At 39.6% G+C, this 20,081-nt stretch overlaps 1 protein-coding gene across 1 annotated transcript in view; it reads right to left on the bottom strand.

Annotated features, from left to right (window-relative positions):
* The window catches only part of OPRM1 (opioid receptor mu 1), a gene marked incomplete at its 5' end in the record, with an annotated part of 31,802 nt that overhangs the window by 3,779 nt on the left and 7,942 nt on the right, over positions 1-20,081 (bottom strand). The window contains 2 exons of the mRNA XM_084889409.1: positions 6,657-7,177; positions 7,971-8,323. Coding sequence (XP_084745535.1) covers positions 6,657-7,177; positions 7,971-8,323 — 874 coding nt within the window. The remainder of the gene's footprint in view (positions 1-6,656; positions 7,178-7,970; positions 8,324-20,081) is intronic.

Here is a 20,081-nt window from a genome sequence, read left to right as displayed (position 1 = left end):
CACGGAATACTTTCAGAGTTGATGACTCAGTGGCAAAGTTCTCCATTGAACTAACTCATAGAGAACTCGTCTCTTCTTCCAAGCTCCATTGCTAGACTCACACCTACTAGGCTGTAGGCATGACAAGGGGTCAAACTTTAATAAAGAAGAATTCCAGGGGAGGTAGAATAATCTGGTAGTTCAAAGGACTCAGACTAATATGCCATATACTACCCCCTGCTTTTATTATAATATGGATTTTTTTCAATTTATCTTTTCTCTCATAAAAGGGAGCTTTGGAGGTTACACTTGCTCACTAGAAGATGCTAGCCCCACAGTCAGTCAGACACGTAAATGAGTCCTAATGGGTTGTCAGTCAGAAAAGGCTGGAAAGTCCTGCTTGTCAAGGGATGGCCAGTGCATGGATGCCCAGCTCACCCAGCTGGCTGTCAGCTGCCCACGACCTGTGTTCCCTGGCTTCCAGTTTTCTGCTCTTTGTCAAAAAAGGTTGAGATTATTCAACACATGGTGTGCTTCTCACCACTGCCCCTGGTCGCCTTTGAAAAAGAAAGCTGTTTTTCTCAAAGATGTTTCACTCAAAACGATGTGTCAGTGATAAGGCTTATTCTTAGCAACAGTGCGGTTTCAGTCAGTGGAGATATATCGGAAAGCAACATGGAATGACTTCTCTCCCACCTCACCACCTTTAGGGACGGCAACCAGAAAGGGGCAAGACCCAAAACAAAGCAGCGCAGAAGTGAAAACCCAAACACAGCCCAGCCTCTTGCATTTTCAGAGATAGGAAGTGTCAGCATTTTGTTTGCATTTAGACCATGTATTTTAAATGAGCGAGTAAAAGAGAGAAACAATTTTGGAGCAGTGGCGAAGGCCTGGGATTATGGGATGCTGCCATTTATTCCAGTGAAACACTGCATTTTGAATAGATTTGTGCACGAATGGGACTGATGGTCTGTAGTGGGCTTTTGGAAACTGCTTGGTGAAACCTTCATTCTCTGAGATGTTACAGAATGTCCCTTGGAAAACTGGGGCTGTGCTCAGGTAAGTTTGAGAGATTCAGCTTAAAAAACAAAATGTAGATATATAGATATATGCAGCGCGCGCGTGCGCGCGCGCGCGCGCACACACACACACACACACACACACACACACACACACACACAGTAGGGCTTTCCAAAGCCTTGAAATGTTAATATATAGTATAAGTTCTTGAGACCAAAAAATAATGCAGTCAAGCTGCAATTACAGCAGTTGAGATGGACTGTATCGTATTGTTACTCCATGAAAGAAAACCTCACCTGGCTGGCTAGGCTCAGTAGTTGAGTGTTGACCTATGAACCCAGATTGGGGTTGCCCAGGTTTCAGCAGGATCCCCAGCAGGGGGCATGTAAGAGGCGGCTGATCAATGAATCTCTCTCACCATTGATGTTTCTGTCTCTCTCTCCTTTCCTCTCTGAAATTAATAAAAATCATATATATATATATTTAAAAATCTCTAGGACTTTTTTGTCTATATCTGTGGACATTCATATTTTATGTTTCTGCTAGAGGCCTGTTGTGTGACATTCGTGCACTGAGGGGTGTGTGGGGTGTGGGGAGCAGGGTGGGCCCTTGGGGAAAGTCCACAGGCAGATATCCTTAGGAGGGAGAGGCTCCTGCCACCCCCACTGTGCTCACCAGCGGCCAGACTTGTGGCTTTGAGCGTCTGCCCTTTGGTGGTCAGTGCACATAATAGTGACTGGTTGCCCCACTGTTTGGTCAATTTGCATATTACCCTTTTATTATATAGGATAGTTGGATTTTTGGATTGAAGTTTTCCTCTGGTAATTTTTAATAGTATAACTTAACTTTGATTCATTATCCTAATATATTTAGCATTCTTCTATTGATTGAATGTTTAAGATGGCAGTCAAAGTTTATAAATCTATGTCACTGTACCATTTATCTTCAGTGTTTCCCAAACTTTTGACATATGTGTACCCCTTCTATAAGTTTTGTAACGCTGAGTACCCCTCGTACTCATGAGAATGCAGGATTAGGCACAGCTAAGCACGGTGCAGTGCATATCCCCACCAAACTCCGGTGCAATGCGTACTCCCACCAAACTCTTCCCGTACCCCTGGGGGTACACATATCACACTTTGGGAAACACTGAAGATGATAATTCATAGCGTGGAATTACAGAAATTAAGAGTTTAGCAGATCTCTTGGGTTTATTTGATTTCCCTGTTCTACCCTCATCTAAGAAGATACAATTTGTTAATCAGCTTAACAATAACCCACAACCTTCAAACCAACTTAAGAAGATACAATTTGTTTTGTCACAACTAATTCTTAGAAAGCTTAGTTGCTTCCTAGAGATTGCTGCTTCCTTTCTAAGAGCTCTCAAAATATACTTTCATAATGTGATCTAGGCTCTAAAAACAACCAAGTGAAATATTCTGCGTGGTTTTCAGTTGCCACAAAGTTCCCATTAAAATTAGGAATCTCTTTCCTCTAGATTTAAAAAAATATATATATTTTATTGATTTTTTATAGAGAGGAAGAGAGAGGGACAGAGAGTTAGAAAGGTCGATGAGAGAGAAACATCGACCAGCTGCCTCCTGCACACCTCCCACTGGGGATGTGCCCGCAACCAAGGCACATGCCCTTGACCAGAATCGAACCTGGGACCCTTCAGTCCGCAGGCCGACCCTCTATCCACTGAGCCAAACCGGTTTCGGCTTTCCTCTAGATTTTTAGGACTCCTCCAATTTTTTTTGCTTCTGGAGTTATCATTTGTGTTTCATCAATTATGTATCATTGAAAAGTTCTCTTAATGTTTTATAATCACCAGGAGATTTGAGCTCATTCAGAGCCTCCTACTTCTCTAACAATTATCTTCACCTTTATTAGCCTTACTTATTTCCTAATAATATTTTTAGGATAGAGATCATTTGCTCTGAAAGAGAAACTTGAAATAAAATGACTCGAAGAAGTTTGCACAGTGAAATTAAATTGCAGGAAGAGCATATGGAAAATGGATGCCTAAGTATGAGTCTACTTAACAAAAACCTACTAGCCATGAAGATGATAAGTTGAACATAAACCAGTCATGGAGTGCTACAGCTGGAGCTGTGAATTACACAAAATAACATGAGACCATATATATTTTTTTCATACTTAGCCAAGGCAAGATCTCTTTGGGCACTGAATCCAATTCTTATTAAAAAATAAAATTGACACCGCACAAGTGTAAATAAGCATGTGTTTTAACAGTATAACTTCTGATCAGAGGATCAGCAGAGAGAAAATGAAGATCCTCCCTGTGAGCATTTTTTAGGTTCTGAAGGATGAGCCTGAGATAATGTCAGAGTGTTACATAATCATTTAGGTTGTCAATCAGTGGCGCATGAAAGAGGCCATTCCCACCATCCCTCACATCTCCTGAATATCATGAGCCCTCTGATTATTCATTCAGTCCACAGATATTTTTGGACAAAATTGTAATGTGCCAGAGAGTGGGTTTGGTAGCTACAGGAGGCAGGAGAAGGCAGATGTGGTTCAAGCCCTCAAGAAGTGATGGCGTGCCTGTCCCATGCATCATATGCCTCTTGTAGATGGTTAGCAAAAGTGACCTCAGTTCTCTCCCTCTATCCACTCCCCTTTGCAATGTGACAGCAGCATCTACCACCCGTAGGCAGAGTCTGCTTGCCACCACTTGAGTCTCAAACCTGTGCCCACTGTGCAAACAAGCCTGAGCTAACGTGCTGGAAGAGGAAGGTCTGTGTGGAGCTAGCCATTCTTCCTGTGGGCATCCTCAATCCGCTAGTTGATCTAGAAGAACTGTCCAAAGCACTGCAGCCCAAATGACTGATCTATAGACTCTCAAACTAAAAAAATAAAATAAAAGAGGTTCCTTTAAGCTACCGAATTTTAGAATGACTTGTTATGCAGCTAAAACTGACTGATAGCTCTTCACCATGTAAGTATGATTCAAAGTTTATTTTGGGTCCAGAATTTTCTCATATGGCTTATCCAATTACCTTGGTAACTGCCAACTCTCCACTTCACTTTGCGCTGTATGGGCACGGTCTCAGTGCACAGCTGTCAGAATACAGACACCCTGGGAAGGTTTGATATTGGCTCTCTGATCTGCAGAATATGAAGTTGACTAATGTGCTTGAGACATGACATATACAGTACAATATATTTCTTGGAGAAAACACAAATACACAGGCAGACACAAACATCTACAACAGTACAAACTTCAAACAAGCAGTTAAAAAGTTAATGCAAATCCAGTTAGCTTTGTTTCCTAGCATAATGGCTCACAATGTTAAAAAATAAACAAACAAACAAAAAACCACACACACACACACACACACACATACAAAACAACCTGTTTGTCACATTCTGAATTTGAATGACGAATCCACTATGTCCTACAGAGACAGCCACAAAGTCTCCGATTCCTCCTTCAAATAATGTTATTATTTTGATGTATTATTGAAACTATCACCAAAGGCTGATGTATCATTCCAGATGTCTGTGTAACTGCGTTGATTCTAATGATCACATTAGTGGCGATTAGCGAAAGGATCTTTGATTTATCTTAATTTTCAAATATGTCAGAGTGTCTTTTCCTCTTTTCCTGGCAGCCGCTTGCTCTTTGTCCAGCTCTCCCAGCTGGGCATTTTGGGAAAGCAGCCAATTCCAGGGCTAATGTGTTTCTGCTGTGATCTGACACTGATGCTGTCTCATGGAGGCAGCAATGGAGATAAGCGCTAATTGGATACATTTTTAAAGCAAACCTTTTAGTTACTTAGAACAGAGCTTCCCCGATTAGCTTCCTTTCTCCTCTCTCTGGCTATGCAAGAACCACACTGATGTGAAAACACTGCGTTTGGAAGGGAGTCAAGGGCACTGCCCAGGGCCACTGAAGGTCAATCGTGCTGAAGTCAGGGTAAACGCTCCAGCAGGCAGGGGGCTGAATTGCTGGGAGAACAGGGCAAGTGGAAGATACAGGGAAGATCAGACATGACAAGAGGCCCAGACAGTGGGGCAGTGGCCCAGGTACACTACCCTCAGCCACACCCTAAAGTGCCAGAAAGCAGAGGGAAGGTGTGGGTGGGCACTCAAGGAGAAAGAAGCCGTGTTTGATAATGGCCATCATGGTCTCCAGGGGAAGTATTGTGCTTCAGTGGAACATATTTCAATTTTAGAATAGAAACTTTTACATTGCATTCTTTAATACGTTATCTCCAGGTTGAAGAAAGTCTATTTAAATCCCTGCCCTCTTTAAGTTTCTGATAGCTGCCCAGGAGGAGAGCCACTTAGGAAAGGAAGCAGGTTTGAAGGTCTTGATGTGGAAAAAAAAAATAGGGAAAGATGCAGGCTAGGAAACCATTTCTTTCAGGCTTTTATTTCCGAGATGGATTTAGAAGTGAGACATGATAAGTTAATTTCCCTTTGGTTGGAAGTGCGTCTGCCATCATTATCTCATCCTCCCTGGAGGGTACCAGTTCCTGTGCTCATTTCAGCATTATTTAATAGCAGGGGCATGAGGATTAATGACCCCTCTGGGCCCCAGGATTGCATTAGTGCTGTGGTTAATTGGAAAGGGTGAGTCTGGGTTTGGCTGGGTGGCTGCAGTGGGGCTCAAAGGGGACAGTGAGGTGGGTGTGGTGGGGAGACAGCGGAGAGGAGGCAGCTAACTCTCCCTTCCTCTCCTGCAATTCTCTTTCTAGGCCTTGTTATGGCACCATCTGTCCCCACAGGCCCACCCTTGGCCCTAGCAACTTTAGCTAAGCGTCTGACTCAAGAGTTTACAGGTAGTTAATTTGAATTCTGGGTTATAAAACTACACAAGCTGTGATTTTGAGGTGCTGGCAGCATTTGAAAATTTACTTAAATAAACCACTATCATGACGTGATATACTTGATTTACTTTAAAGGCCAAACTCCAAATCATGCAAACCAGGGGCTTCCTAAGCCAATATTGAACTTAGAGACGGATTTTTCTCTTTTCTCCCTTTTGATTCCTCATTTAATGATAAGATTGTGCATAAATATCTCGATTCTTTCATGCGGGCCATCATCTATACTCTTCTGCACGTAGGAATACATCTTCTAGTAAATCATCTTTTCTCATTTTGTCCTTTCCTCCTTTTCGGTGACACTAATTTGCTGGGAACATCTTGTACCTGTCACCAGAGTCAGCAGAGTGCTGACCTTTCTCTTCTACCGCAGAGCCAGAGCAGGCCTGGCTTTTGAGAAGTGACAGGGACATTGGAGCGATATGCATAAAATACATGGCATTGCTGGGGAAAATGAGGCAAATTCTAGATCAGGATCACTTCTACAACACGCTAAAAGTCATTCATTTTGAAAAGAAGACAAGACTGTGGAGATAATGATTTTTAGAGGCTTACAGGTTTCTAGTTGGCAGGTCTCTAATATAAAGAAAAACATGCAACTATATAGAACGTGGCTTATGAATGAAGCACCTCGCCAATACAGTGGTCAAAGTTTGGTCTCCTCCTCTCTCTATCTTCATGCGAAACTCCAGTCTCCTAGTTGCTGGTCTCTTTCTAATGGGTTGAAATCGTGGATTGGTACAAAGCTCTATCATTGCATATCATCCCCAGTAAGTATACCCAGTTCTAGAAGCTGCATACCTGATGGTTAGTCCTATCCACTGTGTTGGCCGTGGAGGGGTGGTCTCTAGTGTTCTGACGAATCCGAGTGGAGTTTTGCTGCTCAATGGTGGAGGAAGTTGGTATACAGAACTCTCTGAAGCATCGCTTGAAGTTTTCGTCCAGAAACGCGTAAAGGACTGGGTTCAGGCAGCTGTTTGTATAACCCAGAGCAATGCAGAAGTGCCAGGAAACCGTCTGAAAAGTAGTTTCTGGTATTGTGATCAAGGCTTTGATGATGACGTAAATGTGGATGGGGGTCCAGCAGATGATGAACACAGCTACGACCACCAGCACCATCCTGGTGATTCTCCGGAGATTCCTGTCCTTTTCCTTGGAGCCAGAGAGCATGCGGACACTCTTGAGGCGTAAGATCATTAGCCCGTAGCACACCGTGATGATGAGAACGGGCATGATGAAGGCGAAGATGAACACACAGATTTTCAGCAGGTTTTCCCAGTACCAGGCTGGGTGAGAGAATGTTAATGTGCAATCTACGGAACCTACGTGAAAAAAGCATTACAAGGAAGAATTAGAAGCACCATTTAATGATGACTTTAGGTGTTAATATTGCCTTTTTGCTTACTAATTTTAAAGCTTGACATTAGCTAACATAAGGCTATTAGTATACATGCTAGTAAAGAAATACTTAAAGAAACAGTGGGAGGAACTCAGCTCTCTGTTGATTTTTAGAAATAGATTTATTTATTTCTAAAGAGCTCATTTTGCTGTTCACTTTGGTCACACTAAGTTTTCTTTCAGCCAACAATTATGGACCTCCCGCCATGAGCTATGTCCTCTATGGGGTCTATGTTGATATAAAAAAAATATATAATCACTGCCCAGAGTCTATTGGACATCCCAGCTAATGGACATTTTCACTCCACTTTTTGATTGGTGGTGTATCATTCTGACCTGAGGTCTAGAAAGATACATTTTTTATGGAGGCAGCCACTTGAAATTATCAAACAAGCCTCTGCTGGTTTGGGTTTAAGTTCTAATTACTGTTGGAAGAACTGTATTTTTATTGTCTCATCATTTTGATGAAATGAAAAGACATCAAGGACCAGTAGATTATACTGGTATTCTCTTTGAAGTGTTTAGTGGGCTTAAAGTCACAGGGAAAATTCCTATTCCAAAAAATATTCAAAGACATTTTTCTAGAAAGCTATTTTATTAAAAATTGCAGTTTGACGAAGACATTGGAACACTCCAAAAAAATTCTAGTTGGCTAATGACTTCACCAACGTTTTGTTCAATAAACTCTCCACCCCTCAGGCCTGCAACCTTACTCACCCTGCCTGTACTTTGTTGTGGCCATGAACATCACAGGCAGACCAATGGCTGAAGAGAGGATCCAGTTGCAGACATTGACGATTTTGGCATTGCGGGGCGTACGGAAATCCAGGGCCTTCACGGGATGGCAGACGGCGATGTAGCGATCCACACTCATGGTACAGAGCGTGAATATGCTGGTGAACATGTTATAGTAGTCTATGGAGATCACGATCTTGCAGAGGACGGTTCCAAACGGCCATGTTCCCATGAGGTAATTGACACTCTGGAATGGCAGGGTACTGGTCGCCAAGGCATCTGCCAGAGCGAGGTTAAAGATATAGATGTTGGTGGCCGTCTTCATTTTGGTGTATCTAGAAAATGAAGGAAGAGCAGAGACTGAGTCAGAAAAAGATAGCAATGTGAAATACTGGTAAGCTTCCAATAATTAAAAACAAAAAAACCCCTGCAAGGATTAGGGGAAAGCATTTGAGACTCATTATGGAAGAACTGTTTTCTTGGAGAGGGAGAGAGAGAGAAACATCAATGAATGAAGAGGGAGAATCAATCTGGGCATGTGCCATGATCAGGAATCGAACCATGACCTCTTGGTTCATAGGTGGATGTTCAACCACTGAGCTATGTGGGCAGGGCTGTTTTCTAATATTAGATTGGCTATTTATAGCCATGTGCCTATAGGCTAAATAAATAATTTCTCTACCTATCAGTTTTCTTAGCTATAAAATGGTCATGATAATAGGTATCATACTGATTTATTTATAACTAGAGTCCCTAAGCCCTGCCATGGGGTGATGGTGGTGGTGGTGGGGGGAGCACTGGCACCCATCTTGGCTGGCTTTGGGCCTGTGGGTTGGGGGCAGCTCCTGCATTGAGCATCTGCCCCTGGTAGTCATTCCACTGGTCATTTTGCTATTCAGTCAATTTGCATATTAGGCTTTTATTATATAGAATATGCCATGTACAGGTAGCTCTCAGTCAAGTATCCAGACACTGGATAATTCATTTTAATTATATATATAATTATAATTCAGATTTTATAGTTAAAATTGTGGAGCATGGGTGAGAACATGTTTTTATGTCCATCCATGTGCCACTTTTCTGGAAATGAAAGGAGAAATGCTTCCATTATGGCTAAGAGACTTTGCTTAACCATGTTTAACTTACACTTTTAGGAAGTGCTTATTTCCTGCTTTATTTGATTTCTGCTCATTCTACTTTAGGACATGAATAGCATTTCTTTGATCAGAAGTTTTGCTTTCTTGATTCACGTATTCTGATATAACTAATATTTATGTTGTATAGACATATATCACTAGGCTAAATCCTTTGATGTATATAAAGCATCATAGTAGGCTTGATTAGCCTATTCGAGACTTTAAAAATATATTTTATTGATTTTTTTACAGAGAGGAAGGGAGAGAGATAGAGAGCTAGAAACGTCAATGAGAGAGAAGCATCGACCAGCTGCCTCCTGCACACCCCCCACCAGGGATGTGCCCGCAACCAATGTACATGCCCCTGACCAGAATCGAACCTGGGACCTTTCAGTCTGCAGACTGACGCTCTACCACTGAGCCAAATCGGTTTCGGCCTTATTCGTGACTTTAGATCTTTGTTTGCAGATATGTAGATTATTCATCTTTAGTCCAAATGACTTCAAAAACAGCATCAGAATATCTGTCTCAGGAGATAGTATTATATATTTGGGTTCATAGTATTTCTTATAAATACTTAGTTTTTAGAGCTTAGAAATTACTTGCCTTCAAATTTGAGAGTTCTAAAAGAAAATTAAATTTCTTCTATTTTAAAATCTAGTAGATGTGTATGTAAAAATATCATGTATACATAATGTCAAACAATGTTATACCCCAGGGTATTTCTTATATATTGAAAGAACAACAATGAAAATGACTTCAAAATAGGATAAAATAATTTTACCAATATTAATATTAGAAAATTGTGTTTTGAAGAAACCTGAGTGTATATTGTAGATTACAAATATTTTAGAGGGCATGAATAGTCAGTAAAATTTTTATCTATTGTACTTAGTACAATAAATATAAAGCTTTATCTATATTTTTGGTGATGATATAGTACATACAATCACTCAATATAAATAAAACATAAAAGACAGCCTGAACATAAAAGTTAAATGAAATAAAGATAGAATTACATTATCCATTTGGCACAGAGCCCAGTACAAGATGAATACCAGTAAATGCTTGTTGAGTAGAATTAAATGTAGGAGGAAGGGTTTGAATGACTTTATTTATTTATTTATTTATTTATTTATTTATTGTGAAACAAACTTTAAAAAAATAAATCTGAAGCTTTTGAAGTAAAAGTGAACAGGGAACATTCATTTTGCCTTGTCCATTTGTTGTTAAATTTAAAAAGAACTTTGGTCATACAAGATCATGAATGATGAGAAGTAGGATCTAGAAGGAGCTTTGAAGACCACATTGCATGACCATCTTGCATCATGGCAAGAGAGCCCAAGGGAGAGAACGTTTGAGATTTTCTCCCGTTCCTCTAGATTCCATCTAAAACTAAAAACGTGCCTCTATGCTGTATGCTGGGCCATGTGTAATTCTGGGAGTGCATTTCTGATAATGTTGTAGTTTGTCCCAGAAATTTTCGGCCCACTGTTAACTAAAACAAGGTAAGCATGCAAAGCTTTTCCATGTTCTTTTTAAAGATGGCCATGCTGGAGCCATTGGAAATTCTGAGACTTAAAAAAAAAGAAAGTCCAGCCGAAACCGGTTTGGCTCAATGGATAGAGCGTCGGCTTGGGGACTGAAAGGTCCTGGGTTCGATTCCAGTCAAGGTCATTGATGACTCTCTCTCATTGATGTTTCTAACTCTCTATCTCTCTCCCTTCCTCACTGTACAAAATCAATAAATAATATTTAAAAAAAAAAGTCCAATGTCATAGCAGAATCACATATTTTTAAAAGAGTATTGAGTTTGTTCTATTTTTTTTTTATTCTCTAATAATCCATGGTTTAATACTATCAATTCCAGGACTCACAGTCCATCTCTTCAGTTCTTTGACTGTCTTTCCGACTTTCTTTTGGAACATCTCTGCCTGCTATTGGCTTCTCAAATGCGATATTCCCCAAAGTGTGTTTTTCCTTTCTCATCCACCACCATCTCCACCAATATCACCACAACATAATCAGTAACAATTGTTGGAGCCAGGATTCAAGGCCAGGTTATTTGTGGGTCATTAGCTACAATGTGTTGCTAGTTAATAACCACCTCTTATTATGTTCTAATTGCTTCTTGTTTCACGAAATAATTTCTTTCATCCCCTGAAGATATTAAATATGGTATTTTAAAGTTCTTTTATGATTGCTATTTCATCCTGTTTCTTTTTTAAAAAATATATATTTTATTGACTTTTTACAGAGAGGAAGGGAGAGAGCTAGAGAGCTAGAAACATTGATGAGAGAGAAACATCAAAGCTGCCTCCTGCACACCCCCCATCGGGATGTGCCCGCAACCAATGTACATGCCCTTGACCGGAATCAAACTTGGGACTCTCCAATCCGCAGACCAATGCTCTATCCATTGAGCCAAACCAGTTTCAGCTCATTCTGTTTCTTTAAGTGTACCGTAAGTTCTTTTGTTTGCTGTGTCCTCCCCCAACATCTTTCACGGTATAGTCATTCACTAACAATACGATTCTATTGATTTTGAGTTGACCCTTGAAGTTAATATTCCTTGGTAGATTGTTCACTGTTTCTGCTGTGTGGTCTGACCGAGGCAGGAGCTGGGATTAGACTGCACCATACGGTTTCCAGGAAGAGGAGAGGATGGAATGGGCTTGAGGGAGCCACAGTGCACTGGTGGCTAACTTAATCCCCCAGAGCATTGCTGGTCTCCCAGGTACAGCCAGTATCTCTGACCCAAGCACTGCACCACTTTTTAAATGGACACTGTTGTTTCTGTGTAGCCTATCGACGGGAAAACACACCAGTGGCTACTAACCAGGCTACCACTACTGTGGAAATCCACTCCATTGTGGAAATCCCTTCTTATGAATTCACATTTCATGAATGAAGTCATCAGTGTCTCCAACACTCTTGACCTGCCTCTGTTGCACCATCACTTCTTTCAAAAGAAGGAGGAATGACTTAAGTTTATATGTTTAGGGTGAAGAATAGGATATGCATCGTTCTTTCCCTTCCACGGTCTCTTCCCAAAATCCAGCTTCCCAAAGGAAACACATATTGTATCCAACTATTCCAGGTAGCAGGTTTCAAAGGGCGTGGTCCCCATATGAGAAGGTTACCTGTGGTCCAGGTCTGTGACTAGATAGGTTTGTGTATTCATTCTGGGATTAGAATTAGGAAGCTATTATAGCTGCACAGTCAGCTAAGTCACAACCACCAGCAAAGTATTTGCCAACAATAAAGATGCTATTTTTTCCCCCCTCTATCTGCTGACTCATTTCATCTTATCTCTCAATTTGTCCAAACATTATCAGGGGAAGAAGGAGTGACATTTAATAGGATCTTTTAAACATTCAGGCTGCCTGCCAAGAATTTTCCCCATCATTTTAATAAATTTGTGTACGGCTTTTAATTGATTTATTGCTTTAATTTGTGTTCTTTAAAAGATAATTTCTAAAAGTTGTTCTAGAGTTTGTTCTCAATCAGCCATCCTGAAAATGATACATTGCATAGGAATACCTCTAAATAGGTTTTGAGTATTGTATAAAAGCAAATCTGGCCCTCTTAAAGAACTTGAGAATAACTTTCAACCTTTAGCATGCTTGCACATGAAATCTTAGTCTTGTGTAATAGATGTGACAATTATATATTGAAATCAAGTTTTGTCTTTTAGTCTATAAGCTTCTGGAGTATAGAGACCATGATCAGTCTGTACTTCTGCCTGCTTGATGAGTCATCCTGACCTTCAGCCTGCAACTAGACTATCTCTTTAACTAAGATGTTCCTGTTCATCTCATAGAAATACCTTCTGCTTTCCCATCTCATATCATATTACTACTCCCCACATGGATTTCCATCATTGTCTCCCTCTGTTGGCAGAGTAGAAGAGAGGATGGTATGTAATAGTGAGGTCTGTGTAATGGTGAGAAAGAAAAAAAACCTCCTGTGAGCTTTTGGGAAGCCAGTTTAGTTGCTAACAGTCAGACTTTGATATTTACTTATGGAACATAATTCTTTAGAGTATCAACTTCAGATGAGGACTTTCCATGGCTGTGATGCAACAAGACAAAAACAAGACGCCTCTATAACCAGACCTGACCAGAGGTAAAACCAAATCACCTGAACCACAAAACTTCCCAGCCTCTCCCTCTCCCTCTTCTTATTCAATGAATAGAGTCCCAGTGCACAAAATTTGTGCACTCGGGGTGTAGGGGAGGGTTCCCTTCAGCCTGGATTGCAAAAGGGACCCGACCGGTGCACGATCAAGGCTGGGGAGGGATGCAAGAGGTGGGCCATCTGCGGAGAGACTGTGGGAAGGCTTCAGGGTATGTCTGGTCCATCTGGCTCAGACCCAATCTGCCAGATCCCAGCAGCAAGCTAACCTACGGGTCAGAGCATCTGACCCCTGGTGGTTAGTGCACATCACAGTGAGCAGTTGAGCAGCCTTAACATTTTATTAGCATATTACACTTTGAATGGCTGACTGGACGACTGGACACTTAGCATATTAGGCTTTTGTTATATAGGATGACTCTAGCCTGATTCTGCTAATTGACCCTCTAGATAAGAAATTATTGATGCCCATGTGTCAAATTACTCTTGCTTTGAGCAATACCCTATCCAGATAGATCTCTGCTTCCTTGAATCTTCTCCTTAAACACCAAATATCAACTAAAATCCCAGTGGTGTCCCCACTCCACTCCTGAAGCAAGCTTAATAAGCCTAGTAGTTTGAGCTCCAACTCTATTCCTAGTGGATTTTGGCTGGTGAGCATGGATAGCACAGTGCCCTTGTATCTGGATATTGTCCTAGCAGCAGCAGGCCAGCAGCAATTAGCAATTGGAAGGAAGCATTAGGAATTTTCTGGTGATGTCCACAGATGGGTACAGGCCACTTGGAGAGCACAGTAGTTACAACAGCTGCCTGCACCCTTCATTGTCTATCTGTAGCAGACAGAACCCATTCCCGATGGATCTGGGGGCTATGAAAGCTCATATTGGACACAATCTTACTTTTGAGGGGGCTGCTCTCCTTTTTCAGAGCCAATGACCATGCACTGCAGCTGTAGTTGAATCCTCACGATGCACTAGGCCCGTGGTCAACAAACTGCAGCTCGTGAGCCACATGTGGCTCTTTGGCCCCTTGAGTGTGGCTGTTCCACAAAATACCACGGCCTGGGCAAGTCTATTTTGAAGAAGTGGTATTAGAAGAAGTTTAAGTTTAAAATTTGGCTCTCAAGAGAAATTTCAATTGTTGTACTGTTGATATTTGGCTCTATTTTCTAATGAGTGTGCTGATCACTGGGCCTAGGGCCTAGGCTAACTCTCTACCTAGTCTGCATTCCATTCCTTCAATTAGTTATTGACTGTGGTCTTTAGATCTATCACTCACTAAAGCATAAACCTACTTGCTAATTATAATCAAGTGGTTTCTATTTACAGTGCTTATTTTCTGTATCTCCTAAAAATTTTTGCATTTAAACATTTAAGTGTTAAGAATTTAAGAAATGAAAATCATACCTTTTAAGTTAGAAACGTTCCTGGTGATTCTTGAGTCACACCAACTGTTTACTTGATCTTAAGACCGATCCCATTAAAGTGCTATAAACCTACAGATCAGTGAATAACTAAACTACCTTGATTTTGATAATTTCCCCCTGATTTGGGTTCTTAATCAAATTAGTAGTAAAACACTCTTACATGGGCAAGTAGGAAACATGTTGGGCTTGGAATTAAAACACATAGGTGTAAGAAAGGTTTTGTGACCAAGTGGTTGAACTTTAATTTCCACAAGTGTAAAGAGATGATTATATTACCCCTAAAAATTACCACCAGAACAAATTAAATGATGATGGTGATAGATGCTATTTTTGGAGTGTGATAACCCTAGCCAATCTCTACTGAATGTTTACTTTCTGCCAAGCATTGCTGTAAACACCTCACTTGGGTTTTATGATTTAATCTTCATTACAGACTTATGAATTGCATATTATTACTTCTTTTGTACGTGACTAAACTGAGGTTCATCGGGGTTAAGTAATTTATTCAAAATAACAGTGGCAGAGGCATAATTTAAATCCATATCTATTTGTTATAGTTTAGGTTCTCCACTATTACATTGCACTGTAATAATATGTACTATATAATATTATTTATCTGTGTGACAACTAATATGCAAAGTATCCCCCTGGGAGTTCAACCAGGAGACCAGGAGTTTGATCATTTGCTATGAGTGAACTGAACATCTGTGGGATGCATGGAATGAAGGGAGACCCTAGCCAGCAGCTGGAAGGCCCTGATCGGCCTTGATCACCAGCCAGGCCTAGGGACCCTACCCGTGCACAAATTTTGTGCACTGGGCCTCTAGTAAGTTTATAAAGTACAGTAAGAATTTCTACATATATTTGTGTAAACTGATGCTTGGAAAAATCCTATTAATAGCTACAAGAACTGCGGTTATGTCTCAATATTAAAGAGAACTGAGGGTTAGGACAATTGTCAAAGGACAAAAATGTTTAACATTGTAAATTTAAATGTCTGAGTGTTTATTACTATGCAAGTAAAATTCCTAGATAATTTAAATTTTTGGGTTTTTTTTTTTGTGTGTTTGTGTGTGTGTGTGTGTGTGTGTGTGTGTCTTGTAGATATAACCATTAGCAATGCTTAATAATAGCACAACATATTGGAGAGAATTATATATCAGGATAACTATGTAAGGAGATGCAATAAAAATGTTATTGCCTTTTTAAAAGAATATATTTTTATTGATTTCAGATGGGAAGCGAAAGGGAGAGATATAAACATCATTGATGAGAGAGAATCATTGGTGGGCTCCTTCCTGCATGCTCCCTTCTTGGGATCAAGCCTGCAACCCAGGCATGTACCCTTGACCAGAATTAAACCCAAGACCCTTTAGTTTGCAGGCCAGTGCTCTACCCATTGAGCAGAACTGGCTAGGGATAGCATTGCTTTCAAATTTTGCAACAGAGGTTTTTAATTAACATCCATGAAGACTTAATTTCAAAGTTCATTTGTCAAAAACTGTGAATGAGCTATCCCTGCTCATTCCTTTTAATGTGTGATAGTACATTCGGATGTAAATACAGGTTGTCCCCAAAAATGTATTCACACTTTAACAGCTGATAGCTCAATTTTGAGAATGAAATGTATTTTAGTAAACACTGCCTTTATAATTATTGCAAATATGTGTATACATTTTGGGGGCCACCCTATATTTTGGTATTCTATGAATTCCTGCAAAAGTAGCTGCTCCAAAACTTTGGCACCAATTGAAAGAAAATAAAAGTTTTCAGTTAGTTCCTATAGATCTTGGCTTATGTAAAATTATACCTTTTGGTGACTGTTTTCCATCTGAGGAGTATACAAATCTTTATAATGTAACTACCATGCTGACCAGGATTTTCCTAGGAAACAGAAAGTAGTTTATTGAGGTTTTTTCTAAGTAATTTTAGGAAAGGAGATTTTTGGAAAGCATTTTTCTTCCCCTGTGGAGAATTCAATAGCATTTGTTAGAAGAAAATATGATTCATGAATACAGCAGTAATGTGGCAAAGCAAACAAGTTCCATTAGTTTTTAAAATCTAAAATTTCAGTCTTATGGTCCAAAAAGGGTTATTAAATAAAAAAAAAATTGTCTTCCAACTTGGACCAGACTCATTTGGCGCTAACAACATTTCTGGTTGTAAATTAATGTGTATAACTGTATTTTTAATAGGAAAACTCCAAATATGACCTTGATTTATATTTTTTGTAAAAAAGCCTCTAATACAATATTTTATTGCCTTTCAGGATCATCTATTACTTTTGAAACTTTCTCCATTTTAATTTTCATATTATTGTGGTTTTGATTAGATCATTGCACATTCATTTTTAAAAACCTGAAAAATATAAAAAGTAACTTTAACATGTAGAGGCAAACTAATAAAATTTTATGTTGCATACTCTAACTTCATGATCAAAGTTATTCATTTCACAGTTCTCTTAGCTAAAGGTAAAATTTATATTGGACTTTATGAAATAAAAAATCTAAAGCTTTATAGACATGTTCTTAATTTTCATAGAATACATTTTATTTTTTAATACTTTTTTTCATGATAAGACCCTCTTAGTGTCAACTCTGAGTCAAACATACGAGGTGTACCGGTTAGTGACAGATTTTGTAATCAAAGAAAACACATAATTTCAAGAGCAACATCAAAAGTGTTTTATTTAAGTAATGTCCATTGCTAGCTACACATTTCCCCCATCTCTCAGGTAATTTGTGGATACCCTTTCAATAGAACATTTCTTGTTTTGAGGCAAGCCATTCAGAGACCTAATTTTCCACTTTTTTGTGCATTTTGAAGTGCTGCTCATACAGTGCGTGTGCCATCGATCGGAACAAGTGGTCATCTCAAGGAGCAAGGGCTGGTAAATACAGCGGGTGGGTTAATACTTCCCAGGCAAGATCTTTTAACGTGTCTTTAACTGGTTTTGAAGTGTGTCATCATGAAGCAAAATTACTTTGCCATGTCTTCTGGCATATTCTGGTCATTTCATGATCAAAGTATGGTTCAAATTGATTATTTGTTGTCAGTAGCGATCAGTATTAATGGTTTCACCTGGTTTTAGAAGCTCATAATGCACCACACCTTCCTGATGCCACCAAACGCAGAGCATTGTCTTCTTTCCAAAGTGATTTGGCCTTGCAGTCAATGTTGATGGTTGACCTTGAGCAACTCATGATTTTGTGCGTTTGGGATTCTCAAAATAAATGCACTTTTCATTGCCAGTCACAATTCGATGAAAAACAAACATCTCTTTCGTGCTGTTGAAGCAACATTCTACTGTGACTTTTTGGTTTTCCATTTGTCTTTCATTCAGTTGATGTGGCACCAATTTTCCTTCCTTTAAAATCTTTCCCATTGTAAATAATCAGCAATGTGCAATCTTTCTGCAAGTTGTTTTTGAGTTTGACACGCATCTTCATCCAACAATGCTTGTAATTGTTGGTCTTCAAACTTTTTGGGTTGACCCGGACGTTCTTTGTTTTTCACATCAAAATCATCACTTTTAAAGTGTTTAAACTAGCGTTCACAAGTATCTTGAGATGGAGCATGTTCACCATAAGCTTCCCGAAGTATACGATAACTTTCAGCAGCACTTATTTTCTAATTAAAGTAATGAATTACAACTTCCTGCAAATGCTCTTTTTTTTTAATACGAAATTTGACATTTTTAAGTGCAAAAATGTCTATGATGTTAACGCCTTCAGCAAATTTTACATATTAAGTTTTGAAGCTTGTTGTCAATACAACAAAATAGCATACATATTAAGTTGCATATATATCAACATATGTGTAACTCCATCTATTAAAAAACATCTGCATTATTAACCGGTACACCTAGTACATTTATGTAGCATCTTTTTAATTTTAACTTTTGCCAAGTACCATGCTAGGCAATCATTCACAACTGATTTATGTCCCTCCTGGCTTGGGGGGGCCTAAGGTCTGGTGAGAGAACATAACCAACTGTATCAAAACAAAATATTAGATATGACGGCAAAGTAGGAGTGATAAGGCAATGTTGAAACGAACATTTTACCTGCATTTAGGTGTCAGGAAAGTTGCCATTATTACAGTTTTGTTTCATCAGATGGAGAGTCCCCATGAAAATATTAAATTTACTTCTTGGGGTCATATGGCTGGTCCATGCCACTGAGGCTTTTAAAACTGATGATGGCAGGAAGGGCTCAGAAGAGGATTGACCCCCAAATAAGCTTATCTATTATCTATGTTCCAGATAGATTGACTCATTGTTTCTAATGAGTCTATCATGTGTATGTTTTTCAGAGACAAATATAAACCCCTGTTAAGTACATTTTCTTTTTAAATATGTATTTTATTGTTTTGTTTTTTTTTCAGAGAGGAAGGGAGAGGAATAGAGAGTTAGAAACATCAATGAGAGACAAATAGCTATCAGCTGCCTCCTGCACATCCCTCACTGGGAATGTGCCCATCACCAAGGTATGTGCCCTTGACCAGAATTGAACCTAGGACCCTTTAGTCCGAAGGCCGATGCTCTATCCACTGAGCCAAACCGGTTTCGGTGATGTTAAGTACATTTCCACTGGCAAATTTTACTACTCATTTTACTGATAGTAGTCATCAAATTTTATTGCCTGTTTTTTTATTTATTTATTTTTTGTGTGAAATAGGACTTTTTTTTTTTTTTTTTAACAAAGCTCCTTTAGTCACCCAATATGACTTCTTGTGTGTACATCACTGTGATGATTTTACTTGACCAATTACCCCCACCAAAATATTTTAAGCAATATATATATATTTTTTACTTTAGAGAGAAAGGGAGAGGGACAGAAAGATAGAAACATTGCTGATGAGAGAGAATCATCGACTAGCTGTCTCCTGCACATCCTGTACTGTGGACCGAGACCACACCCAGGCATGTGCTCCTACTGGGAATCAAACCTATGACCTCCTGGTTGATAGATCTACACCAGGCAGCCAGGCCTCACCAAATCAAATATTTTGATTTGTTAAGTTCCACATCTTCATTGAATTTAACTAGAGTGTTGACCAATTTATTATGTTTCTAAAGATAGAACTTCCCAAACTGTGTGAACAAAATGTATCAGCTATACCAAAGCATAGTTTCTATTTTTTTGTACTAGACTTAGAGTAAATTTTTTTGACAGAGTAGAGGACATATATATTTTATGTAAAATTTGGTTTAGCACTAGCTGGTTTGGCTCAGTGAATAGATCGTCGGCCTGCAGACTGAAGGGTCCAGGGTTTGATCCTGGTCAAGGGCAAGAACCTTGGTTGCAGGTTCCCCCATGACCGTGGCCCTCGCCCTCGTCCAGGCTCATGCAGGAAATAGCCAATCAATATGTTTCTTTCACATGGGCATCT

Source organism: Pipistrellus hanaki (genome assembly GCF_964339955.1).
Source record: "Pipistrellus hanaki genome assembly, chromosome: 7".
In the NCBI taxonomy this organism is placed as follows: Eukaryota; Metazoa; Chordata; class Mammalia; order Chiroptera; family Vespertilionidae; genus Pipistrellus; species Pipistrellus hanaki.
Note: the sequence above shows the minus strand (reverse complement) of the source record. Positions and strands in the feature narration are given on the sequence as shown.